At 36.3% G+C, this 26,810-nt stretch overlaps 2 protein-coding genes across 11 annotated transcripts; one reads left to right on the forward strand and one right to left on the reverse strand.

Moving 5' to 3' along the window:
* Positions 1–41: 41 nt before the first annotated feature.
* Positions 42–15,900, reverse strand: LOC112573540. 6 transcript variants are annotated; one of them, XM_025254009.1, is made up of 12 exons: positions 15,764–15,900; positions 13,876–13,961; positions 13,324–13,399; positions 11,388–11,444; positions 10,005–10,156; positions 7,629–9,362; positions 6,837–6,941; positions 5,800–5,868; positions 3,851–3,950; positions 2,699–2,854; positions 2,052–2,077; positions 42–817 (listed from the first exon to the last, which is right to left on the reverse strand). In XM_025254009.1, the coding sequence occupies exons 2-12, from the start codon at positions 13,957–13,959 to the stop codon at positions 644–646; spliced, it is 2,733 nt and encodes a 910-aa protein (XP_025109794.1). In that variant the 5' UTR covers positions 13,960–13,961; positions 15,764–15,900; the 3' UTR covers positions 42–643. The 6 variants fall into 6 exon arrangements, 5 of the variants coding, with proteins under 5 accessions (XP_025109794.1, XP_025109792.1, XP_025109793.1 ...); XM_025254007.1 differs by lacking the exon at positions 15,764–15,900 and adding an exon at positions 15,271–15,487; XM_025254008.1 differs by lacking the exon at positions 15,764–15,900 and adding an exon at positions 14,719–15,088.
* On the forward strand, positions 15,110–24,308 carry LOC112573541 (GPI mannosyltransferase 3-like). Of its 5 annotated transcripts, XM_025254014.1 has the most exons (8): positions 15,545–15,620; positions 16,017–16,046; positions 16,624–16,814; positions 17,217–17,334; positions 19,149–19,375; positions 20,405–20,557; positions 21,933–22,190; positions 23,374–24,308. In XM_025254014.1, the coding sequence occupies exons 3-8, from the start codon at positions 16,672–16,674 to the stop codon at positions 24,173–24,175; spliced, it is 1,701 nt and encodes a 566-aa protein (XP_025109799.1). In that variant the 5' UTR covers positions 15,545–15,620; positions 16,017–16,046; positions 16,624–16,671; the 3' UTR covers positions 24,176–24,308. The 5 variants fall into 5 exon arrangements, with proteins under 5 accessions (XP_025109800.1, XP_025109798.1, XP_025109799.1 ...); XM_025254015.1 differs by lacking the exons at positions 15,545–15,620; positions 16,017–16,046 and adding an exon at positions 15,110–15,245; XM_025254013.1 differs by lacking the exon at positions 16,017–16,046 and having other exon boundaries at positions 15,510–15,620.
* The last annotated feature ends 2,502 nt before the right edge of the window (positions 24,309–26,810 follow it).

Genomic DNA, 26,810 nt, shown 5'->3' on the forward strand with positions numbered 1-26,810 from the left:
ATGTACCACATTACACATTTGTGTACACAGAAAGAGGTATATAAATTTAAAAAGTAAGTTTATTTACAATATTCAAAAAATGTAACTTACAGATACTATAATACTTATACACTAAACCAAATCCTACCTTACCTATCTCCTACATCAACATAAAACTTAAAGCATAAGCACCAGAAGTCTTTACAGCAACTATGCAACCCGTGATCCAACTATCGAATGTAATAGTGTTTCAAAAGGGGTAGGGGATTGGTTTTGATTCAGTGATGCTTTATGAGAGCTGTTATTCAGCAGATCTAGGAATCCACTGCAAACTATTTTGGATATACATTTCTTTCAAAACCAAATGGTGGTATGAGGGCACACATCAACACAGCTAGCGATATTTTTCACCATTGTGGATTTCATATCATATGTTCTGTTTGTTTACTTTTAACTTTAATTGAGATTGTCTCTCTGCCGTGTTTTGCTTACTTTTATGATTTTTAAAATGATTGAAATTCTTGTGTATCTGGATATCACCATGAAGGTCAAGGTCAGAGAGCTAATGAGTTCAAATAATTGCTTCTTTATTTTCATATGCATCAAATGACAAGAATAGATTTTACTACTACTGATAATGATTCTTTGAAAAACAGGAATGATCTTATATTAAATATTGTTCAATATTCACTTCTTGTTTGAGAATACCAGTTAAGACAAATTCTGCTGATACAATTGGGACACCAGCTTTTAAAGCTGGCTTCCAGAAGACCTTGTCTTCCTCACAGGAAATAACAAGAGTTTTCTCAGCTGCTCTGGTGGGCACTTGAGACAGATACTGCAGGAAAAAAAGATTGTGATTGAAAAAAAGCAGCTTTTTCTGATCAATTAAATAATTCGTATATAAATAATTTGTCTTAAATCTCATGAATAAAATCATATGATGACAATAATTATATGTTTCTCTATGGAATGATAATTTTTGTAGGGAAATATCCAAAATATTGATAAAAGCAATCAAAATACAAATATTGCAACAGCTACTGAGGTCAGTAATGCACTGCTCTACATATGTTCCCAACATGTCTTCCAGCCAAACACCAACTTGTCAGCAATGCTATTGGATGCATGGGCCTGTTTTCTTCTAGCGGTGATAGAGGGGGCAGTAGAAAGGAGAAAGGTGCCACATCCAACCTCCTGTTAGGTACAATCCAGCAGCACAAACAGCACTGTCTTCTGTTATGGCTGACCCCTTTTGGCATAAGAATACCACCCCACCCCCATTTGCGCTGTGGGTATAAAAGGAAAATAGGCGCGGTTCTCAAGTCAAGTTTTGAAGTCTCAATAGCAAGTCACAGTACAGCTCTAGACAGCCAGTGCAAACTTCAAAGCACAACAAAAAGAAACTGTTGGCATGCTGACCAGCAGTCAATTGAGAAGAAAGAAAATTAAAGGATGGGAACTTGTCATCCAGCATACCAAGCCACTATGCCGGCAATGTATGAAATTCTGCATAATGTGCAAACAGGACTTGGTTCTGTTTAGTCTTTGATAATAATGAAACTATTTGTAACTTTGGAGTGGTCCATAAAGATAGAATACAGGATAGTCAGAAAGAATAGCCAGCAGGCCTTGAAGAAAGATGAGGTCACTGGTGTCACCTTTTTAAAATGTTGCTAAGTCACATGGCCTAGATTATGATATTATGACTTGGGATTTATATTCTGGAATCTGAATATGACAAACCATAGTGCAGTGTGGGATATCATCTGCCATTTCTTTCTATTGCTATACTCTGATTCTTTGTCCATCATTGGGGTTACCTTGGACAGAGGTGGAAAGAGGATGAACTGATTGACAAATGTGAAGGAATGAACTGGTTGCTCCATGCAGAAAGCTTATAGTTTAAGTAGGGATTATTTAATGACAGGGATTAACTACAGTATTAAATTATTTACCTTAATAAAAAAGCTGATTGCATATAAATTCATAAAAGTGCAAGTATGTTTAAACAAACATCATAGCATTTGCTCAAGTTTTCCAGCTTGTAAAAGTAACAAAATAAAACTTACTTTGGCACCAGCACACCACAATATTTCTGAAATTATTCAGAAAACTTAAGTTAACAATGCATTGTTTTTATTAAATGTGGCAATAACGTAGCTTTTGTCATGCCTCTAAATCAAATAATGGATACATGAACAATTACAGACTTTCAAAGCACTATGTATTTTTTGTCATCTATTACTAGTTTTAATAATAATAATAATCTTGATTTCTATCGCACCTTTTCCCATCATTAAGGATGGTTGAAAGCACTTTACAAAAACAACAACATTAATAATAATAATGGGATTTAGTTACTTTAATTTATTCCTTTTACTCCTCGGCGGGCATAGGGGAGTAATAATGGGATTTACATGGTGCATTTTCCACAGAAGAAAACTTAAGGAGCAGAAGGTAATAATGGTGTATGAAAGAGAAAGGGTACCACAATCAGACAAACACAAACACAAATGTACAGCGAATTGACTTGCCAGCCTGATAGGGTGACACAAGCTCGATTGACAGAAAGACTGGGGCAAGGACACAAACAAATCAATATCAAAATATGGTGATTAAAAATCATTCAAAAAAAGACAAAATAAGGAAAAATAAAAATAGGGTCTGGAAAACTAATTTGAGAAAAGATCAAGATGTTCAAAAGTGATATATTTACCTCTCATTTGCAATGGCTCTGGATGCACAGATCTCGTGACATGAATTTTGTAACCAAGAAACACTGGGGTTTTCCTTGCTTTATTAAGTGATGTTTCCAATGAAAATTTATAACGCATTTCCATTTTGGAGTCATTCAGTTGAAATCGCCTGCAATCTAGTTTAAAAAATAGACATTTATTATTTTGACAATATTATTTCCCCAGTGCACACAAAGTAAATAAATTGGACATGTGATAACATTAGGTTAGAGTGATCGAATTAAACAGTCTGCATAACCTTGGCAGTAAAATGGGAGTAAGGTATAGTGGTAAATAAGAAGGGGAGGAAAGCTGCATTATAGGGATGGGGGAGGAGGAAGTGCAATGTTAAGACTTCAAAGTATGAAAAGACAATAAACTCCTATTAGATAATTGCTATACAGGTTCTCTCCCTTTGACTATAAATGCATTGCAAAGGCTAGCTGAAGGGTTTGAAAACCCAAGTACACATTCCAAGTTGTGCTTATAAATCCTTGATAGCAAAGGGTTAGGTTTAGCAAGGAAGAATTTTGTTTTTACTTTTGTGAACTATGAGTCTTTATTGCCTACGTTCTTCCAGTACTTTTCAACCTGCTCTCTTTCAAATTATGCCAGAAAACTAAAAAGCTGTTATGCACACAAAAAAGAAAAGAATCCTTTTAAATATATGTGAATTGTGCTTGTTTCAGAATAGTTGCTCAATATCCTGTATGACTATGATAACCATGTGGAATGCATCTAAATTACGGGCAAAAGAAGTAGACAACTGCAGGAGATTTTCTGGAATCTCTACTGATCTGGAGACATACTTGTTATGCATGGATGCTTGTTGTTTTTTTTTTTTACTTGTATGTTCAAACTTGCTGATATCTACAATGAATACAACATTATAAAAAGTTTGTCACAAAAATTGTTTTTAGTGATTTTTTTGGCTGGAGAACATTTATACTGAATTACTTGTGCTTTTAAAGGTTATCAACAATAAATTTAGCACATGCTAATCAGGGGCTGCCACGAGTCCATTTTCATGATGTTACCTAGTTTAGACCTCTTTCCAAAATACAGCTTCAAAGGTTACGAACAGAGCATAGTTATTCACTCAAAAATTGCAAAAAATCTTATTTGGTCCTCACCTACAAAGAACCCAGCTGATCTACAGCTTTGAAGCCATTCTGGTCTGACAATGGTGATTCCTTTTGCTAAACCAGCCAAAAATTTCACAGTACGTCGAATCTGAAAAAAAATATTTATCTTAAGTACACTTCATAAAAATATTACAAAAAAAAACCAAACTGCTTTCTCAGAATAAGTTAGTAAAGATTTTTAGAAAACCCATTTTTGATCCTAAAAAATATATACGGATGCTTATCCTCCCGATATGCTTTGACTGCAACTGTCTCCAGTTCTGATTGAGGCTCCATGCACACAGATCAAGGATGGTTTGTGGTTTTATAGTCTTTGCATTTGTAAATTGGCAGTCTTCGCACATTTGGGGCCATTTCTTGCTTAGTAACATGCAAAAACAGTAAATACTTAAGTTCACTTGGCAGAAGTAGAGACTGAGGTCATTATCCTTTCTGAACTGTAATGTGAAAGTAGAAAGTTGTAATGTAAGAAACAAAGAAAATCCTCAGATCAATTAAGTTTCTGATTTAAGTTTTAACTAGCACGTACAATTCCATCTAGTACTTTTCATCATGCCATCAAACAATCTACAGTAAAAGAAAATTTAGTAAGATACCAGATTCAATGCGTATTGAATGGTCTGCCTCTTCCATTTATGGCAGCTCTTTAATAATAATAAATTTGCAATTTATATAGCACAGCATCATGCTCACATAGGAACGTGTACTTAGTGCTTGATACAAAAACTAGGTTAATGTGTAGTACATATAGGAACACATCCAACAATGAGGACAAAGTACAAAAGACTGCACAAAAGACACAGAGGTAACAGTAATGATAAAGAATCAGCTAAAGGGATATATTGGACAGGACCAACTATTCAAAAGATATAAATGGTGAAAGAGAGAAAAAAAAGACTGGTTAGCAGTGAATTGTTTAGTAGTGCTCATGGAAAAGATGTGTTTTTAATGCATTTTTCAAAGGACTCAATGGTAGGTAAGTAGTTGATATAAAAGAAACGGGAGTTCTACTGCTTTGCTAAAAGGCTGGTGATCACATATTATTTTGGTAACAGGACTAGACAGTGTCATGAACCAGCCTGGTTCAAGGCCAGAACAGGGCTGAGGTCAGGTAGGTAATTATAGGTAACTACAAGGACACTTAACTCTCACATAGTGTTTACCCTATGGATATTCATGATTTGTTTATAGACGTAGTTGAAATATTTTATGCTCATTCCTCATGTTTGCTTCCTTCAGTGAGTCCAACAATAGGATGTGGCCAAGTGGTACCACTGAGGATCTCCTGCAAGGCCACACCAGGGGTACAGAAGGAATATACTCTGGCCTACAGAAACGCAGGCCATATTGACCAAGCAGCAGCCTTCCAGCAAGGCTAGCGCAGTGCATGGTCAGCCAATTGGTTGGTGTGGGTCATAAAAACTTACCATCTAGGAAAAGTCTTCATTAAAGAGGTGTGTTGGTATGATGGGCACAACCCATCAGGGACTTTAGCCTCCAGCATCCCCTCCTCCTTCAAAGGAGGCCATAGAAAAAAGAGACCAGGGGAAAAGAAGGAAGTATGAAGAGAAGAAGACAAAAACAAAGACTGGTAGAGACAGAAAATAAGAAAGATTAAAAAAAAGTAGGAAAGATGGAAGAGAGATAGTTAGAAAAGAATATAGATGAAAGGACCAGCAAGAGAGATAATTTAGTCATTGTGCAAACATTATAGAGTGTACAGTCATGTGTTGTATAATGATGATAATGATGTTTTTGTCAACAATGGAGTAAATGATTGTGATTTCATGGGTGCACCTTTGTATATACATTCATCATTGACCAAAACTCCATTCTGTGCCATGTGACAACAGTCAAAAGTTGATTTTTACAGTTAACAAAAGCATTGTTTTACACAAGTAAAATGAGTAAAATAAAGCACTACAGAGAACACTCACCTTATCAGTAACGAGGTGTGTGCAGTCTGTAATGTGTTGATCTACCTCACCTCCAAGTTCCTTTACAATCTAAATTAAAAAAAGAAAGATGAATAATTTTGTTGATGCAGCACTAGAGTATGTAAATAAACTTCATACATCACAAATTTTAATTTCTTGAACTGTTGTTTGTATCCAAGACAACATTGAAGCTGAAGATCTACTTCAGAGGGTTCAAGTAAGTGGCTTTGATGGCATTCTTTACTTTCAAGCATTTGCACTCTAAAGACTTCATTTGTAGCATTAATCAATGCTTCGAATTTAAAATTTAAAGAAGAAAAAATAGTTCTCAAGAAATGTAATAAAAATATGGACAGCTCAACTGTCCAGAAACTGTTCTGCTTGTATTAAAAAAAAAAAATCAGAGGACCACACACACATGTGCACACAAATTAGTAGTATGATTGGCAGAACAAGCTTGATCTTACTTGAACCACTAAAGGGTTAGCATGTTGACAAGCTGGGAGAGTATTTCACAGTTAGGAATGCATAACAGAAACTTTTGTGACTGGGATCATTCAGATTCATTTTAGGGATGATAAGAAATACTCAACAAATACACTCAACAAATACAAAGTCAGCAAAGGAAACACACACGCACACAGCAGAAAGATAATGTGATAGCATCCCTTTAATGTACCACTAGGCCATGACATCTAACTTGCAACCAAAATATTGCTTCGGTAGAAGGGAAGATGTCAAATTTTTACCTCTGTAATTAAGTCAGGCTGCACTATTTTTCGTTCTTTGTAGGTAAAAGATCAATTTATCAGGAGAAGCATTTTGGACATAATTGACAAAGTCAAGGTGAGAGCTAATCTGGGCAGTCATAACTAGTATGGCATGTTCAAAAGATGTCGCCATAAGGATATGGCATGTCTGATTTCCAAAAAGCATCTTTCAAAGCAAAACTAAAGCAAAAGCATTCATTATTTTGTGAGTTTTAAGTCTGTTGGCATTGTCTGCAAATAATGATAATAAAATTAAAGAAATGCAACCTTTTGACCACTTTCATCGACAACTCCAGTAAACGTCACTTTAGGTTTCAGAAGATCAGTTTTGTGGCGAAGTTGAAAATCTCTTCTTTTTTTCTCCTTAAAATCCTGAAAAAAATTCAGCATATTTGTTTTTATTAGGTTTCTATAAAGAGATCATTTTAAAAACAACTACAGGCACATTATATTGTGAGCACTTGAAAAAATATGCTTGTGGGATTCTATTGCTGACGCATACTCTTCTATGCCTTTATTTTGCCTTATGTTAGTTTACTCTCTTTGTGACAGAAGTTTATATGGCATATAGAATCCCTGCATGCAGCCTGGCTTTCTACATGTTTGAGAATAACAAAAAGTTACAACTGAAGATACTCAAGAACTAAAAGGCCTAATGTTTACAAATTTATGAAGAAATGATAAGAATGTTTTTAACAACAAATGTGTCCAAGATGGCACAGATTTAGCAACTGACATAATCAAGTACGATTGACCATTTAAACCATGGGCAAAGCTAGAAAATGAAGACAGTACTATTATAGGTTATATCTGTGGAATAGACTGGATGTTGCAAAAATCAAAAAAGTGAATGAGTTTCCCAATTTGAGACCAGCATATAGTGTATTTAACTCATTTTTTGCCTAAGCTTTAGAAGAAGTAAAACACTGGTTCACAATAGAACAAAAGCATCTAAATCAGGACAGCAGTATGGGAAAAACTATGAGAGAAAAAAACTTACAGATAATTGCTATAGCCCATTCAAACTTCTGACTTCTTTGTGCTAAAGAGTTTTAATACCTTTCTCTTTTTATGGACATCCTTAGTCTTTCGATCAATTTGAATTTTGGTTTTGGCTCCTTTACAGCAAATCAATTTGACATCAAGGATCCTTTGCTCTCGCTTTTGACATGAGCTGTCCTGAAATCCTGCCTCACATTTGTCACGAGTTTTTGAAGTCAATCCTGACATGATATTTTGATCATTCATTATTTCTTCATTGACATGAAGTACATCTTTGTTGCTGTTTAGTGTATTGGTTAGGTTACTTCTGAGTAACCGTTTTGCAGGGGAAACAGATGTGTCTTCTGGAATATGCAATTTTCTCTTTATGAATTTTCTTTGCTGTCTGGACTCCTGCCTTGATGCAGTAACTTCTTCATTGTCAAAACCCATCAGTTTCTGGCATTTTGAGTCCTGGGTACTCAATTCCCTTGTTAAATTCCTTTTAAACTCTTCAAGTCTAGTATTTTTCTTTATTTTTGATACATCTTTTGGAATCTCTTTTTTTAAGTTTCCTGATTTCACATGATGTCCCTGACATTTTTTAATCGCCTTTCTTTTCTTTTTATATGGTTCTTTTATTTCCATTTTCCCCTTAGGCGTATTTAAGACACAATGTCTGCCTATTTCTGTCCCTTTAGCTTGTGTATATGACTGTCTTTTAATCGGAACATTTTTGTACCTTGTGGACCTTCTGTTTTCCTCCTCTTCAGACTGTCTCTTAACTCTTTCATCTCTACTGTTTGAAACCTGGGTTTGAATTCGATTAGATCTCCTGATGTTATTCAAGACACAATGTCTGCCTATTTCTGTCCCTTTAGCTTGTGTAGATGACTGTCTTTTAATCAGAACATTTTTGTACCGTGTGGACCTTCTGTTTTCCTCCTCTTCAGACTGTGTCTTAACTCTTTCATCTCTACTGTTTGAAACCTGGGTTTGAATTCGACTAGATCTCCTGATGAATCCATTTTTACTTGTACTCATATTATATGAGTTATTTGATGTGCCATCTACAGATGTGATTATGCTTTTATCTGGTTTTTTTATATCTTTGGTGATTTCGCTTTTCTTTGCAACTGACTTTAAAGCTTTAGGTTTTGTCAAAGTTTTTCTCCTACCACATCCCAAAGTGTGCTGCAAAATTTCATCTTTCTTTTTTAGACTAATGGCCAAACCATCACCAATTGTGCAGTCAAACACATCTGTTGCAGACACCTGCCTCTCATCTTTTAAATTATTGCAGTAAAAGTTATCAGAGATGGAAAAGTCATTTTTGTTCTCTTTCATGCATATTTGGTTTCCTTTATCTGGCATTTCCTGTCTAATGTGAAACTCATTTTCTTGTTGTCCTACAGAAACTTTACATCCATTTACTTCTGTAAGCTGTGAGCTTGGGTGGTTTGTCTTGACATTCGGATTGCTAATGCTGACATGGCTTATTTCATTTTTATCTTTAAGAAAGTCTTCTTCTTCTCTTAAAACTTCAGCTTTTGTGCCTTGTTTAATGTCATTTGTTTCTGTAGGTTTTTTGGTCAAATACAGCTTGGTATTAACAGTTTCCTCTTCACTTATCTTTCTTCTGGAAAGATGAGGAAATGTAGTAGTTGGCATAAGAGAAACAAACACTTTGCCCTGATCCATGGATAAACAATTTTCCTGAGGAGATGGTGAAATCCATTCCCCAGCATTCTCTGATTCTTGGTCTAGATGACACTGAGCTGCATTTGCATTTATGGTGGCTCCAATGAAATCCTAAGGGGGGGAAAAAAGTTATATAAATAATTCATATAATTCTAAAGCCTATCAACATGGATACAGTATGCAAAAGGTTTTTATGATATTAAAGCTAAAAGACACAAATAAATAAACAACTGCTGTCTTTTGGAGATATTCACTCTAGATGTGAAATCAAGGCCGGCACTCGGCTATGTTACACCCTAGGCAAAAGACAGGTGTTGCATTCCCCCCAAAAACCAAGCAATTATAACACAGCTAGCAATTAATTTATATGTTCTGGACACTGAGGCTTAAAACCTCAATTTCTTTGCTTTTTACTATGCAAAAGGTTATTCTTTCAGATCTAGTGAAGCTGCCACGTCATGCTCAATAGTTATTATGGCCTGCGCAACCATGTCTTTCATGCAGCATTGTTGACTTCAAGTAATTTTTAATTTCATTTTTGAGATACTTTATTCTTTGATGGCTACAGAAACTGGCAGGGTCAGTAACATGGCACAAGTGGTATAGTATTTCATTATTTATATTGGACAATTATGATTATAACTTTGTGATTTATTTTAAGTTTTGTAGACTTAGGAAGTCATCCACTCTTGCATGCTCGCAAATCAAACCCTTCTGTTTCAATTTATACAATAAATATAGAAGATTGCAAACTTTGTTAAGTTCTTCATTCTTTGACGTTTCAAAAGCTTGTGGAGATGTATCGTTTTTCTTCTTAAGATTCCCTGCATCTTCACCCTCCAGTACATCATATACCTGAGTAGAGGTAAAATGAAGAAAACTTCTTTGGGTATCATCATCTGAAACTAATCAAAATCAAGAAATCATATATTCATCAAAGGCCACCTCTTCTTTTGATTTTTTTTTTTTTAAATGAAGTATAAAAGACAGCAAAAGAAACAGAGGTAACAGTAATGACCAAAAAAAAAAATTAGCTAAAAAGTAATCAATGAAAAGATATTAGCAGGACAGATTAATCAAGAGGTTCAAAAAAAAAAAAAAAAAAAAAAAAAAAAAAAAAGAGAGAGAATGGGTTAGTAAAAGTAATTGGACTGTGTTCAGAAGTAGTGTTAATAAAAAAGGCGTGTTTGTAATGCATGTTTAACAGACTAAATGGTGAGCAAGTGACAGATATAACAAAGAAGAGTATTTATTTCATATTTCACTGCTTTGGTGCACCAAAACTAAAAGGCCAATTAGCATATAATACAGTGAATTTATATAGCGCCATATACTGTTCTTATGGACAGGCTCATGGTGCTATATAAAAAAAAAAATTTACATGCAACATTGTTGTGTAGAGAATGCAAGCTAATATAAATAATATCTAACAAGAAGCTGCTTCAGCATGCATAAATCATTTGAAAAACTATGATCCGGGCTGCAAATGTTCCTGTTCACACTATAAGTTCAGTCATAAAACAACAGCTTTTTTTGTTGGGGTTTTTTTGGCTGCTCATTGGGTTGCCTGCAGACTGCCTGTCTGAAAGTCCAAAATAAGTTCACATGCCATCAGAAGAGAAGCAGTGCAAATGATCTTTTCACAAATTAGGATGTGCAAGAGGTACAGATCTAAAGCTCCTAGTTCAGATCCACAAAGTCAGTGTTAGTCTGGCCTTTATCTTGCTTATGCCCCTGCAAGAGTATTAACAATGACATCATAATAGAATTTAACAATAAAGCTATTTTTCTCAGTACTCCTACAGCTGTCTAACCCATCACTACTTACCGCCCCTTATATCTTGTAAAGCCCACCGAGCTCGCCTCCCTGTGGGGAAACGTGCTATATAAATCCTATTATTATTATTAGATGACCCAAGCTTCTTTTACCATTTCGTGCTCTCTGTTGGAGTATAGCTTATTATGTAGATAACTGTGGTTTGGATGTTCAATCACGAGATCCCCACACTGGGGCTGACTAAGCCCAGAAGGATTATTTGTTCCCAGCAGCTTATAGGAGTGTATAAGCAACAAAGTGACACTTTGATTAAAATGATCAAAAATACATTTTTAATATTGTTTTGAAAAAGCACCCACCTTCAGGGCTACTATATGTTGAGTATATTTGCGTTTCATCAAGCAGCTGTTTTTGATCTGTTAAAAAATGGGAATACATTCCTTAATGTTAGAGACACAAAAATATGCTTCAATGCTGCTTTATATTACAAGTAGTGCTCACATGAAATATATAGATAAGTACAGACATTTACATGTTGACTACAGTAAATAAGCTATTATATACACACAGAGCAACAGTAGATAAATTGCATTAAGTCACCTCAGGCTAACAAACATAACAACCAGAAGAATTGATCAGCTGTATGGTAGGTAGGGGGAATGAATGAGTTGTGGTGATGATTTGTTCTGCATATACAGGCATTGCATATCTGCAGCCAGATTGCAAGAAAGAGAACTTACATACCAACACATGATCAGGAATAATTAGGATACAGGATGCCTTTCTAATAATTTGATGATTACTTAAGACTGCTAACTTCCTCTGCCTGGTTCCATTGATCTTGGAACAGATATAAACAAGGGAGACAAGACTGTTTCTGTTTCCTATGGAAAGGTTCTGGAACCAAGAGATAGAAGAAAAAATGCGAGCCTTTCCCAGAAGGAATGATAGAACTGAGTAAGAATGGCAGAGCTGACGGGGGTTGCTGGCTCTTACAGAGGATCACGTCAGTGTTGACATCCCAGACAAGCTGGGTATCAAAGATAGAACCTAAATGTTATTACGCTGATGACTAACATCAGGCTTGTTCAATCTAAAATCAAAGATCATTTCCTTTGTCTTTGAGGTGTTCAAGACAAGGAAATGTTTGTTACATCAGTGTACAAAGTCACGAAAAGCACCACTATGAACATGTTCATTATCATACAAAAGTGACAGCAAGGCAGTGTCATAAGCAAATTTTATAAGAAATCCCCTATCTATAATGCTTCTACGACTGTTAGTACACACTATGAACAATAGTGGGGACAAGCAGCAGCCTTATGGGGGGAACCTGTACAGGTGACAACAGGATCTGAGAGAAGAGCATTAATGGAAACTTTTTGCTGCCTGTTTTCCAGATCCAGAGAGTTAGTCAGTGGGATGGATGGAAGTCTGAAACTGTCTTCTCTGCTAACAAGTGAGGTTGAACAGTGTTGAAAGGAGGAGAAAAATCAGCAAAGAGAAGCCACGTTTAGCATAAACAGCTCAGCATCATCTATTCCTCTCCCAGCTCTATAGGCAAACTGTAGCAGGTGAAGATGTTGATCAACAGCAGTCACCTCATTCCTTACAATTTTTTTCAAGTGTTTTCATGATGGGTGATGTAAATGCGACTGGCCTGCAATCATTAAGTTCATTGGACCTAGTGGCTTTGGGGGCAGGTACAATGGGCAAAAGTTTTCAAATAGCAGGAATGCGGTCAGAATCTACAGACAGCTGGAATATAAGTTTTAAAACCAGAGGAAGATGAGTCAATAGCAAATAAGGAATGTTATCAAGGACAAGTGCTGAGTCCTTGCACTTCTGAAGGGCCTGTTGCAAACTGGTAACAGAGAAAGGAAGATTATACTCTCATCAGAGGTAAAAAAGATTTCCAAGCACATTTCAGATGCTAAAAGTCAGGAGGATAGGAGAGAGAGGAAGAATTGTGAGTAATGATGATTTCTATGATTACAGAGCATGTGGCATGTGTGAATGAGTGCATGTTTTTGAACCTTGTTTCATCTTTTCTTGGGCTTCTCCATTTAACTGTGTATAGTCCCTATTATATAGTAATTAAGAATGCTATTTATGCAAACTTTGAAGGCTGCAGTACCACAGTGCAATCTATTATTGGTTCTAGGATTATTTGAGTACAGCATACTGTTGCACCATTCACATTTTGGCATTCAATAAGTACGTAAGTGTGTTAAAACAATAGTTTAAATAAAAAATTATTGCAGCAAGCACAGGAAGCAAAAAACTTAGTTTTACCTTCTGCTGTTTTCATGTCATATTCTTCACTTTTCCCGCTTTCAGATGAACTCCAATTTAACTCAGTCTTGAATGGCTAATAATATAAGAAAAGAATCCTCTTAATTCTTAAAACAATTTTTATTTTGAAAGAACTGCCTTGAAAAAGTTTACTTTCATCTTAATATAATCTGATGTGTATACTTACTATCGAATTTGTAAACATTTATTGTTAACAAATCTTCTGTCATATTCCTATGTATAACACTGCTGATATTCTATGCACTTTGTTTCCTACATATTATATTCTGTATCTAATAACTGGCTAAGTGTACCACACACACTCTGGTGTTGATCTGTATAACAGGTATAAACGTGCAAATGATGGTGTTGATGATGTGCTTTGTCTTACAACTGTGGGAGCTGCTTTTGGTCTTCTGTAACAAAGATATATGTCTATGGACAACGATTACAAATATAACTATTTACTACATGTCATACCTGCTTTTGTTCAGTAAGGTGAAATAAGATGTATACTTTATTTATATACATATACAAGAAAGTGCATCTTACTGGGTGCTTCTGGGAGATAACATCTGTAGCATACTCCTCATCTGCGAGGTTTGGATTCATGGTTTGGGTGGCATTCATTTCCATATCTTTGGATTAAATAAAAAAGAAGGAATTTAAAGAAGTACACTGATTTAGTCAGCAAAATCACAAGAAACTTCAAATCACTCAAAAAGCACTTAATGGGACATTAAAAATGCAACTTTTAACTACTTCTACTAGTAATAATAATAGATTTAAACATGCCTCTCCTTCACAACAGACTTTCCAAGAAGAGTGCAATTGTAAAGAAGGCAGGTAGAAAACAAAAGAAAAAAAAAAGACAGCAACCAATGAAAGGCCACAGTGAAGAGAACACCAAACACAATGGGAGCAGTTACCAGCTGTACACCCATTTCTGGCAGGCTGATGTTCATTTGCATCATAGTCTCACAATGTCACCAATTTCCAAGTTTATGTTTTAACTCCATGCATAAAGATAGCAAAATGGAGAAGTTATATGAAAAGACCATAAAGAGGGTACTAAGGAATGACATCCTAGATGTACTTAGTAACTGATTGACCAAGACCAGCCCAGACACAAACCAACACTAAGCAGAAACGTTGGACAAGGAGAAACCATTAACAAGGGCCTAAGGTTCCCAGTTTGCACAGAACCAACAACTCATCCTAGCCAATACTCTTCATCCGCACAAGGAATCCAGGAGAGCAGCACGGTGTTCTCCAAATGGTTTAGTTCACACGCAGACAGACCAACCTACTGCCAAGGCGTTACTTTCATTCAGCTCTGATGGGGGAGATGATTTATTACATATTTATGGTTTTCTTACTTTGTAGTACACGTACTGTAGAGACTGTTCCTGTTGTTTTACATATTAAAGATGTGATTGTTTATTCCTTGTTACTCCTCAAGGAGCATAGGGCCGCAACAAGATGCTGTGATTACTCTCACAAAAATATTTATTAAATTTCATTACATCAACACGGATATTAGTTCGTGGGTACGTCGCAAACAAGCCGCCTGGCTCAATGTCAGTGGTCTTGGTGCTCGAAGGCTTTTAGAATCACTAGTCTTGGTGTTCGAAGGCTTTTAGAATCAGTAGAGCAAGTAAAGTCTTCCTCTGTAACTTCAAAAAGTACGATAAATCCTAAAAATCAGCTAACGTATCTTTTTCATAAGCACAAATATTTGCGCGCCCATAGACCTAGCGAGTGCTCTCGTGTTGACGGAGGCGTGAAAAAAATCAACGTTGACTCGCATGCTACCACAAACTTCTATAATTGAAGCCATCTCTTTGGGGACAGTGGCACTTTTTGTACGATTGTACACCACACACACACCTTTCCTAAACAATAGGACTGGCTTTAACTGGGTAATTTTTAAAAATCTTTAGTTACCTAATTAGGTGCACGGCTTGACTGTATACTCTCCATGCAGTCGCATGTCAGATCTGTTTGAAAACTTGCCTGTATTCGTTTTTGTCTGCGGTAGTTGCAGCTAGACTTATGTCTTAAACAGTATTGTATTTGGGGCAGAGCTTTATTATCAAGTTATCAAAGGTTTCCAAAGTAAATGTCTCTGGTCATGAACGCCTTCGGGCATGTGCAAACTGCTAACCTCACAGGGCCGCCAAATCCCAGGGGACGCCACCCCAATATATATTGAATATAAAACAGAACAACACCACAGCTGACGACACTATGGCCAAAAAACTGCTGTATTTACTAATGGTGCTAGAGTCGGAGCAGTAAGCTATTTGTAGTATTCTAATGTTCAGCAGTAATGAGAATATCATGGGGCGCCACTTGGCTTTATTGACGGGCGAAGGAGTCGCCGATTTAGTTATGCTAAAAATCAACTGGCATGAAAAAAAAACTTGAATCAACTTACCTTTTTCAATGTTTCATCACAATAATATTATGGTGTGAAGTCTATAGCACAAATACTTTGTGGTAAACTTTTTCTCATTGTTTTAATCAAGTTAGGCCACACTTCGAATGTTTGATGTTTTGGGGGGAATATTTGAGTGATGGTATACGTCTTGTTAATGAAATAGGCCTCACAATCGAAAGCTACACAAATTTTGGCCATGTTTGTGTTGTTATCAAAAACATGGCTTATCAAAATATGCTTTGGGCTTCAGCTAGTGCTGATGTCATGTCATCGAGCTAGGGTAGGTCAGCAATGTGGTTTTTTTTTAATGCATAGTCATATATTTGTAGTATTTTTATGCTTTATTAATGCACTGAAAGTGTTAATTAAATCTGATACTTCATGTCATTATTTTATTCCATTCCTGATGTAGGATTGAAATAAACTCAACTTTTGTGGTTTAAGTTCTATCTGTCCTTATGAATAGCATCAAATGGCATTGATGTAGATACTATTTTGACAATTTTCAAAGTTATGATCAAAGTGAAGTTACCAGTGACATGTATCAGTACAGAATATGCTTTAGATAAGAAAGATCTGTTTTTTTGTTTGAAGTTGATCAGCGATAACTTAGACAAGCAGATATTTGAATAGATGCTAGCATTTGCAAATCAGGTGTTAGACTAGGGTTTTTGATTCTAAAATTAGTAATTATGGAAATATAATAAAATATATGGTTTCATAGTAAATATTTTCAAATTCAGAAAACATATCTTGGTTTCTTAGTAATAATTATTGTAGAATGTGTTGAGATTGTGTCCGATTTAAAGATATCACAAAGACCAAATAAGTATTGAATGTCACATTTGAAATTTCAGACTCATTTCATTAGAAGGAGAAGGAGGCAAAAAAGTGGATTTTGAAAAATGAGGTCGATAATAGCATCAGAGAGGACAATATGGGGGGTGCTTGCAGTGATTCGTCTCATTAATGCAATGTTAATACAGACATATTTTGTTCCTGATGAATTCTGGCAATCAGTAGAAGTTGCTCATAAGATGGTGTTCAAGTATCCTTTTTATTCCCATTGGGGGTAAGATTATTTAAACTGTAATTATATCTGCACATTTACTAGTCTGCATATTAGTAACTCAAGATTTGAGAGTACAGTTAAAGGCATCCTTTAGATGAAATAATGTTTTCATCCTTTTTACTAGTAGCACACAACCTGCTAAGGAATTTAAATTAATTTATGAAACTGGTTTTGTGCTACTGAAAATAAAAGTGTAAGAACACTGAATAGGCGTTTGCTCATAGTTCTGAATAGGGGCTGTGAACTACTGGTGTTTAGTATACTATTGTACCAATGCCATTTCAGGGTGTAAAAAGTAGAGTAAATAAATTGACGATCTGTATTTGGTTTTATGTAGTCATCATAAATAATGTCAGCAGTTGACTTAACATTGATTAGATATGGTTACTTGACATGGGAATGGAGAGTTGGGATACGTGGCTTTGCATATCCTTTAGTTTTTGCTACAGCATATCATCTTCTGGCCATGGCTGGTTTGGACTACAGAATTTTGCTGGTAAGCAACATTTTTCAGATTCTGAAAAATTTGAAGAATATCTTTTTATATGTGTTATGCTGTATCTTAGACACATTAAAGCATTTGCAGTTCACTAGCCTTCTGGCCACTAAGTTGTAAAACATAAAATTTTTTATCGATAGATGGGGTGACTTTCTAACACTCCACTTTTTTGCTTATGTAGTAATCACAGTTGTAACTGCTGTATGACAAGGAATCTGAACTTATTAGGCTCACAACAGGCTGTTGAGAAGAATTGCAATAATTTTTTTTGGTCCAGTTTAAATTGCTCTGCAATCTGTCCAGAAACATGCATTATGTATGTATGCTGCACACTATTAGTAGGTGGAAGTGGGGTTATTATTTCCCTTACAAGAATAGAGCGGCCTGGTGGCGCAACGGTTAGCGCTATTAGCGCCTGTCACCAATACAGTGAAGGTTGGCTGCCCTGAGTTCATTTCTCGTCTCGGGCACGCTGATCTTTCTCTGCACGTGGCATCTGTTTACAGGGCTGGCTGCTTGCCGTAATATAGCCTTAGCTGCTGACACGGCGTAAAACACCAATTTCCCCCCCCCCCCCTTACAAGAATAGGAAAGGACATTTATGTCTCATACGTTTGCAACTATGTGGCCCACAGAACATTTGTAAGATGGACAAAATAAGTAGTGACAAAGAAAGTATTTCTAAAAGAAGAGCGGCCAGACTTAAGAAATACTTGTTACTATATTTTCAACTATTGTGGGTGGCATCTTTGATTTCATAGCTAAAATTACTATAGATTACTGACAAAAGTGCCACATTTTGCAGTCCTTTCCCAAAGGGGAAGCTCTATCAGCTTCACTGACCTGTAGACAAATACATTCTTACTTTAAAAAAAAATAGTAAGAAAATAAAAGGTACATTTATAATGTTTTTTACTACCCATTTAAGATGAGCTCAGTGCGTCTACCAGTGATGCTGCTAAAACACAAAATATTAAATCATTGTTAATACTAAGGCTGAAAGTGGCAAAGAAGAATTGATCATGGTTACCCAGAAAAAAATAGATCCATGATGTCATGTTAGGTAAATCAAAATAGATTCATAATTTTGTTGTGTTTAAGTGTTGTCAGCAGCTCTTTGTTGCAACAAAGTCAAAGATGCTTGGTGGTAGTTGCAGAAGCCAAGTAGAAAGTCGTAGATAAAAGAGGCCATAGAAAATGAAACAGTCCAACATAAGGATAAAGAAAGTGTAGAGAAACAAAGGAACTAAAATAAAAAATTATTATGTTGTACACTTTGTAAATATAAATATAGGCCTTATTGTGTCTTAATGCTGGCTAAGTGATTCATTTTAAAACTACTGCTCTCATGCCAAAACAAAGGGAACTGTTTTGTGCGTAAATAAACTTCTTCAACTCCAGTTTTATTGACACATTTGCCACAGTCTGGAAATTGATAGAGAGAAATCTTCTTCCATCTACAGTTATGTCATCACTGTTCAGACCTACACAGCAGTAGTCTTTTTGCCTATTTTTGCATCATCTTTCCAGACCACATCAGCATACCATTGGGCCCCAAAAGCTGCAAGTGGAACAAACAAATCTCCACTTGAAAGATGAAAAAGGTATTAAATGCATCTAACTAGCTTCACTAAACCCCCAAATAATTTGTGAAAGTAAGCTGTCCCCTTAAGCTTACAAGAAATCCAGAAAGGTACCACACAAGGAAGAACACATTTAGTGATGTTATATATTTTGTGGTGGTCATGAATCTATTATTGGTTCTGTTTTTGTGAAATTGTGTAGTTGTATTTTTTGTATGAATGTTGCAGATCAAACTCCCATATCTTCTTCAAGGAATTTTAGCCAGTATTGGAGATTTATTTCTTTTTCGCTTATCAAGACGTTTATCGGGACATGCTGTTGCACAGTGGACACTTCTATGCAGCTTACTCTCATGGTTTATGGCATACTGCTGTACACGTACCTTGACGAACTCAACAGAAATGGTGCTTGTTACCATGGCTCTTTATTACTTCCCCTGGCCAAGCTTACCAGGGTAGAAAATTTTCTCACATTTTTTATGATATATCATTTTTACAGCTAAATAAAAAGAAACCCTGTGAAATCTGTTGGAAGACTAACTCATTTTCTTCAGTTATTAACTTTTAATGCCTCACTTTTATTTGAAACAACAAAACAGTTAACAGGGTAGCATTTTGAACTGATTTTAGATACTGTGTATCCGTCTGTCAGTCATGGGCTTCTCTATGCCTCTGGGTTTGTTTGTTTGTTTTTTGTTTTTTTGTATATCCTGTAGATAAGATCTTTGAAATTGAATTTAGCAAAGACTTTTAGGACTGGATTTATCAGAATAGAGTATGGAATTGCATTATTTTATTGTCAACTTTGGATTAATCACTTCATTTAAATTCAAACTTGTTCAATTTGCCATTTTTTGACAAATGATTTCCAAATTTCCAGTCTCTTTAAAAGTATTTAAAGAAATACAAAATAATCCAGCATTCCCATCTTTAGGAATTGACATGACACTGCACAAGGTGCAAAGGAAGTGCTACCTCTGAAGATTGGGCATGTCTCACTGCGTTTGCTCTTAGCCTAATGGTCCATCTGTTTAGCTTCTGATGTAGCTGTTGTCATTGATTATCCAAAGAAGGTGTACATAACATTTTTACAATAGATAAACTGTTCTTTTTGTAAAAATAAATTATAATTCTTTCAAAACTAATAAAATGGAACTAGATGACAAAAATTTCAATGTCGAAGCATACAATTTGACAAAAATTTGTTACCAAAGCTTTGCTAGGAAGGCACAACTTCACTTGTAACATGTAGCTTGTCTGGGCAGCTGATCTGTTTTATTGGAACTTGAAGAACTGGGCGACATAGGGTGCCCTGGTTCAGGTTGACAGCTCATTTTTATATTGATGTGGTGGCTGATTCATCTTTTATTCTTCTCACTCTTACCTTTCTTTCTCATTGCAACTGGTAGCAATATTTTTTTTCCTTTATATTGTGCTGAGCAAACTGGAAACTGACATCAACATTATTTCTTTTATAAAAATAGGGGAAATCTCAAAACGTTTACATTGCTGGCTGCAACTGCTGTTATAGTGCGGCCTACGTCAGCTGTGTTGTGGCTACCGCTATGCACCTGGCAACTAATCCAGTGTAAATCAGAAAATTTAAAAGCTTCTTTGCGGATTTACTTCTTGATTGGGTGAGTATTTTTGGCTACATCTAATTGGTTGTGATTAGGTGCAACTGTCATACTCTTTTATCCTTCCAATGACTGTAGTGCTTCTAACTTACTGGTAAGCATGTAAACACATCAGTATGTTGCAGTTTGTGTCATTAAATTTGAATCTTATTTAGCCGTCTTGTAAGTACTGAACATTTTTATTAAATTTTATTACCCACAGACTGTCCCCAGTCAATCATCAGACAATCTTTTGTTTTAGAATTGTTATAGTTAAGACTTTTTTTCATAATAATTCTCCCCTCTAGTAAGCCAATAGCAAGCAAGCCAACCTGTCTTTCACAACTGCTCCAAATTTTATGGTTTGCTTGATTATAGCAGCACGCTCAGTGGACTCCCAATGCTTCTTGGGAATATTAATCTGCAGTTCAACAACAAGTCTCATCCTGACACTTTCAAAATGTCACGAATGCTGCAAACTCAAAAAAAATCCAGAAAATATAGAACTTAGCTGCATGTCTGGTGCTTAGAACTAGGAAATGGAACCATGTTACTCCTCTCTTTCATTTTTTTGTTTTCACAAACTCTTGCCATGACTGTTTTTCTGAACTTCTCTTTCCCTTCATGGCAGCCAGACTACTCCACTTTCTCGTCTGATAACAGTATACTATTCCTGTCACCAAAACAACCACATAATGGTCATCAGAGTTTTAGTTATTATGCTGCAAAACAGTGGAACTCTCTTCCCTTCCATATCCACTATCTCCCCACCTTCAAATCCTTTAAACATGCACTAAAACACATTTGTTCCATGAGAATTACTCCTTACACCAGTCAACATAGTTGTGATTAAGCTAAGTTGACTAGTCCACCTGCTTATTTTCCTCTGCAGATTTTTGACACTCTCCATCCTGATTCTGCTTTGTGTCTTCTAAGTCTTTTATTATTTGTCTGCATAGTTGGTTCTCTGTCCATCCTTAATATTCTGTCCATGTTTCTTACTAGTCTTAAGAGCATGTGTCTTCATTAGTGTGATTATGCACTGTGTAAATCACATAATGATTTTTTATTATTATTATTTATAGCTTTAATACTGCTGATCATATGCTTCTGTCAATGTCTTAGAGCTTTAATCTTTAATCTGGGTTGATTAAAAATCTGCATTCATTATATAATATTTTCTTCAGTTTTATTATTTAATTTAATCATATCTTAAAATAAGAATTTGTCTTCCTCGTTGATCTAATACATGTAACACATGTTGTGCAGCATGGTGTTGCAAAAATAGTTGAAGAGTACTAGATTTATATTTTATTAGAGTAAAAAAAAAAGTTGTCCCTCAACTTTTTAGTCATTGTGACGTGAAGTATTAGAGGTTGCACTTTTTTTTTTGCAGATTATCAGTTTTGGGAATGTCCACTATCATTGATCGAATTTTCTATGAGCACTGGGTGGTGGCTCCTTTAAACTTCATGCAATTCAACATAATGAGTGGTGGAAGCAGTTTCTACGGTACAAATCCCTGGCATTGGTACTTTAGCCAAGGAATCCCAGCAGTCCTTGGCGTCAATGTGGTGCCATTTCTTCTGGGAATCAGATGCTCGAATACCAAAATTCCACTTCTACTTATTATTTGGTTTACTGCTGTTTTAAGGTTTGTGTGTGTGTGTGTGCCTTTTTATGATGTAACCATATTTTTTAGATATACATGGCTATCTTGGCCCTTTAAGAAGTGAAATTTTTTTCTCTGATTATTAAGCCCCAAATCCTGCTGGTTTTACTGCAGTACAGGAGGAATACCCTTCAGTCTGGTTGTTGCATGATTATCTTTCATTACTAGCTGAAGAAGTTTGGCAAAAGATGGAACATTATGGTCCAGTTTGACCAGGCAGTCATCAAGAGTGTACTGATATTTTCCATACTGTCCGGTACCATCCACAAACAGAAAGTCCTAAACTGGGTAGTGCATGTAACTAGCTGATGTATTGGCTATGACATACCCCCTGTGGGCACAATCTATGCCCAGTGCAGTCTGTGCTAGGCACACATGATTGTAGCTGATGAATCCCTCCCAGCCAGTGACTTGTCTCATGCCCTCTGGGGTCAAGTATAGACTCGTCCAGGTCAGAACTTCCCGGTTGAGAAATAGTTTCATTGCTGAAGCAATAGCCTTCCTGAACTCTGCCATGGCTTGTGTCAGGACCAATGCTAGTTGAGCGTGTCCTTTTGCAGTCTGTGAGGGTCTTGTACAGTTTTCATTGGCAGCCAAGCATCCGTGTGTGCCTACTTGCATATGTGTTTCAGGATCTATGGTGACTCGGATGTGTGTGGGATATGTCCAGTTAATGTGGGCAGTGTCTGTAGGTGCTGTAAAGGGAGTGTGGAAGTGATAGCAAGTGAGAAAGAGGGATAGTATGTATGTGCACTCGTATGTGGAGGAAATTTAAGGGGGTGTATAACCAACAGTGCAAGCAGTAGCATTTGCAACTATGGATGTAAGTGTGATTGGTATTGGTCAAATAATTGGTGACCATCATGAAGTAAAATTCCTAATGTACTATCACTTGGCAAATAAATGAATTCTTCTAGTTTACATTCGGTGGTTTCTCACCTGCCTTGCCCTCTAAAGGATCTGGCAATAGTATTATTTTAACAAATTTCGTTGCTTCACTATTTTGTTACTTTCCCCATACTGAATCGAGATGCCATTTTTGTCGATATTTTATCTCTTGAAACTTTTACGCTTTCTTTAACAGTTATTATCTTCATTTTTATCGTTAGTTTAATAACCTTTGAAATGTTCTCCTTCGTGATACATACATTTTCTTTTTTTACAGCTTTCTACCTCATAAGGAGTTTCGCTTCCTCCTACCTGTCCTACCATTATCAATGCACTACTGTGGAGAATATCTGCATAGCATCAGCATTATCACGCGTCAGAGTTGCAAAAAAGATGGAAAGGTAGCAGTGGCTGTAGAGGAAAAGAGGAGTGATGTACAGGAATATTCATGGGCAAACTCTTACAAGATTCACAGGAAGTTGCCTGATGTTAAGCCACACGACAGTATTGAGTCATCACAAAAATTAAATGCCAAGCTGTTTAAGAGTGACAAAAGGTTTAACAGCAAGAAGGCATACAAAGTAAAATGTACAATATTGCTTCTTGGCACTTTTAACCTACTTCCCTTTCTTTATTTCTCTCTCATTCACCAGCGAGGCACTGTTGATGTCATGAACTATTTGCACAATGTGGCATTAAATCAAACACTGGATAATGGGACAATGGCAGTGAATGATCTAAATTTCATGTTTTTAATGCCTTGCCATTCCACCCCATATTACAGTTTCCTTCACTTCAATGTGAGCATGCGATTTCTTACATGTGAGCCTAATCTGAACCAAAGAAATGATTACAAAGATGAAGCAGAGATCTTCTTTTTAGATCCTAACAAGTGGCTTATTGATGAGTATAAATGCAAAGGTTGCAAGCTTCCCACACATATTGTATATTTTAATTCACTAGAAGAAAACATATTTGAATTTTTGATGCAAAATAGGTACCAAAAATGTGCACAGTATTTTCACAGTCATATCCCAGAAGGAAGGATCGGATCACATGTCATTGTGAGTTGCAGATAGTCTTCAACTGCTTATTGTTGTCTGCTTATGATTCCTGAAAATAAAAAAAGCATATTCTTGATTGTAAACTGTGACTATTTTCTATTTTGCAAAATTCAGAAAAAAAATTATATTTATGCTTTATAAATATCAATGACACTTCAAATGTTTTAAAATTTTGCTGGAAAATGTGGATGAAATACATACTGCATCAGATATCACACAAGCCACATCCTGCTGTTAATGTAAAAAATGCATTAGAAATTCGGTATGTAATTATTTTTCAAAACTCTTTTAGTCTTAGAGGTGGCCACAGGAAAGACAGTATTTTTAAACTGGTGTCATTTATAAATTGTTGACAAATGTTAAAGCAGTACCAAGAGACAAGAATAATATGATCATGGACAAAAATAAAGAGGTCAGTAATAGAAGGTAGTGTTGGTCAGAATTTGTTACTAAACTCAGCCTTGTATAATTTACCCAAAGACACTAGGCACAAGTGTAAAATGAGTACAAATTAAAGGAAAAGGAAAGTCAAAGGATATCTTGTGCTTAAATGATAGATATTGACAAACTGAACTACATTGGATAAAAAAATTTGGGTTGCAAAACGATCATTTAATTACTTGTAAAACACAGCTTTGGCCCACTCATGAAATCTGCCTTGTTTGCAGACTTGCAAATCAGTCCTAATCCTTGAAGTAGGCAGACCCATTTAACCAAAAATAATAATAATTGTCCAACTATGCTGAAGTAGTGTCGGCAGTGTTACTAGTAGTGTACTAAGTTATGTCTTTGTAGAGGTTAGGGGTCGAACAGCTTCCAGGACTGCCGCTTTCTCACACCGGCTGCGTGCGTAATAGCCACCCTTGAACTGTCCACCCGCGGCCACTAGCGACTGGACCTAGTGTTACAGAAGTTATGAAGTTGCCTGAGCCACTTGGGGAGACGATGAGCAGACAGGGCTGACGAAACCGGAGGAAAAGGGGGTGGATGGTTCTGGAACGCTCGACGAGGGATAGAATTAGTGTAGCTTTACAGTTGATAGAGGCTTTTTGGTTTGGAAGTGAGAGTGGATCGAGAGATGGCGGCTGGCCGAGCGAGACTGAATAAAATCTACAGTTGTGCGGCAATTTCGATCTTTGTTGTGTTCTTGTACGACTAGCCCACCCCTACCTAGCCATCAGGGACTGAAGTGTTGGTTACACATGTTAATAATAAGCAAATTTATATCCGAAGTTCTCTAGCAGATTTTACAAATGAAGAAAAGCATTCCATGTTGTCATCCTTTCGACAATAAAGTGAGAGAGGTGATTGACTGTTCAAGTAGGACTCCTAATTTTAATGATGATAATCATAACGCGGGATTTACATAGCGTTTAATCATTCTCACGAAGGCGCAAGTAGGAAATACTGAAGAGCGATAGAGAAAACAAGTAATAAAAGAAACGAAGAATCGGGGAATACACAGTAAGGATGTAAAGTGTCATAAATCTGCAGGGAGAGGGGATTGACGCTTCACGCCAAGCCAACTGAGGCTGTTAAATCACAGCAAAGAAGCCAGCCGTGGAAATAAATGCCACAGGCAAAGAAAGAACCGAGACGAGAGCTGAACGCAGGACAACCAACCCTCAATGGTTTGGTGACAGGTGCTAACCGTTGCGCAATGCACTTCTCCAGTAATTTAATGAATGACGAGATTGCTACTAACTAAATTTGTTTTTGGTTTTGTTTTTTTGTTTGTTTTTTTTTGATGGGCATATCTTTGGGCATGTGAAAATTTTCTAAACCTTATACATATATTAGCGAACTAAAAACAAGTACAGGAAAGATGAGATCGAGTAAGAACTATAGGTGAATAAGTGAGAGCCCCTTATCGCTACTTGTCTTGCTCTTCCGTTATACCTGCATGTCCGCGGAAGCGAAAAAAAAAAACTGACACCGAAAGATTTGATACTTGCACAGTTGCATTCTACCATGCAGCAGTATAAACCACCTTTTGTGTGTGTCTTTATAGTTGTTACTCATGCAGACTATGCTGACATAGCCATTGAAGATATTCGCTAAACCACGCCACGTGTCTAAACCGGAAGCGTTGTAGCAAGTATAGCCTCGTTCTAGTAGTTGACTGGGGAAAAAAATCGTCTACAAGCAGTCATATTAGTTCATTATAGGACTATACGTGGAGAAAACGAAAGTACACACAATCTTTTTACTGATAAATTTGCAATCACATTTTTAGCGTCACGATTAGTCGGTTATACTTACACGATTTGTAAATGTGGGAAGGTGTGGCAAAATCGTCTATAAATGTGCGTGTGTGTGTGAATGTGTGTATGAGAGAGAGAAAGAGCTAGGTGTGTGTGTGTGAGAGAGAGAGAAAGATCAGTGTGTGAGAGTGTGTGTATGTGAGAGAGAGAGTGTGAGAGAAAGAAAAAGTGTGTGTGTGAGAGAGAGAAAGTGTGTGTGTGTCAGCGAGACCATCTTTAACAGTGTGGATGAAAAAAGTAAATGTAATATATAGTATCAGTGCTTTGTGTCAAATTATTTTTTTCTGCATTGAACCAAAGAAAAATTGGTCACTTTACCAATAAAATGAAGTCAAAGCTGACTGGAATTTCACCCAGGTCAGTCAATTATTTTAAGCCTTGAAAAT

Source organism: Pomacea canaliculata, linkage group LG10, assembly GCF_003073045.1.
Source record: "Pomacea canaliculata isolate SZHN2017 linkage group LG10, ASM307304v1, whole genome shotgun sequence".
Taxonomy (NCBI): Eukaryota; Metazoa; Mollusca; class Gastropoda; order Architaenioglossa; family Ampullariidae; genus Pomacea; species Pomacea canaliculata.

Coding starts and splice junctions, on each gene's coding strand:
- LOC112573541 (XM_025254015.1), top strand. CDS start 16,672: ATGAGGTCGATAATAGCATCAGAGAGGACAATATGGGGGGTGCTTGCA. Junction 16,815..17,216: donor GCTCATAAGATGGTGTTCAA/GTATCCTTTTTA, acceptor AACATTGATTAG/ATATGGTTACTTGACATGGG. Junction 22,191..23,373: donor TGGTTTACTGCTGTTTTAAG/GTTTGTGTGTGT, acceptor CTTTTTTTACAG/CTTTCTACCTCATAAGGAGT.
- LOC112573540 (XM_025254009.1), bottom strand. CDS start 13,959: ATGGAAATGAATGCCACCCAAACCATGAATCCAAACCTCGCAGATGAG. Junction 9,363..10,004: donor AGAATGAAGAACTTAACAAA/GTTTGCAATCTT, acceptor TCCCCCCCTTAG/GATTTCATTGGAGCCACCAT. Junction 5,869..6,836: donor TCGATGAAAGTGGTCAAAAG/GTTGCATTTCTT, acceptor TTTTTAATTTAG/ATTGTAAAGGAACTTGGAGG.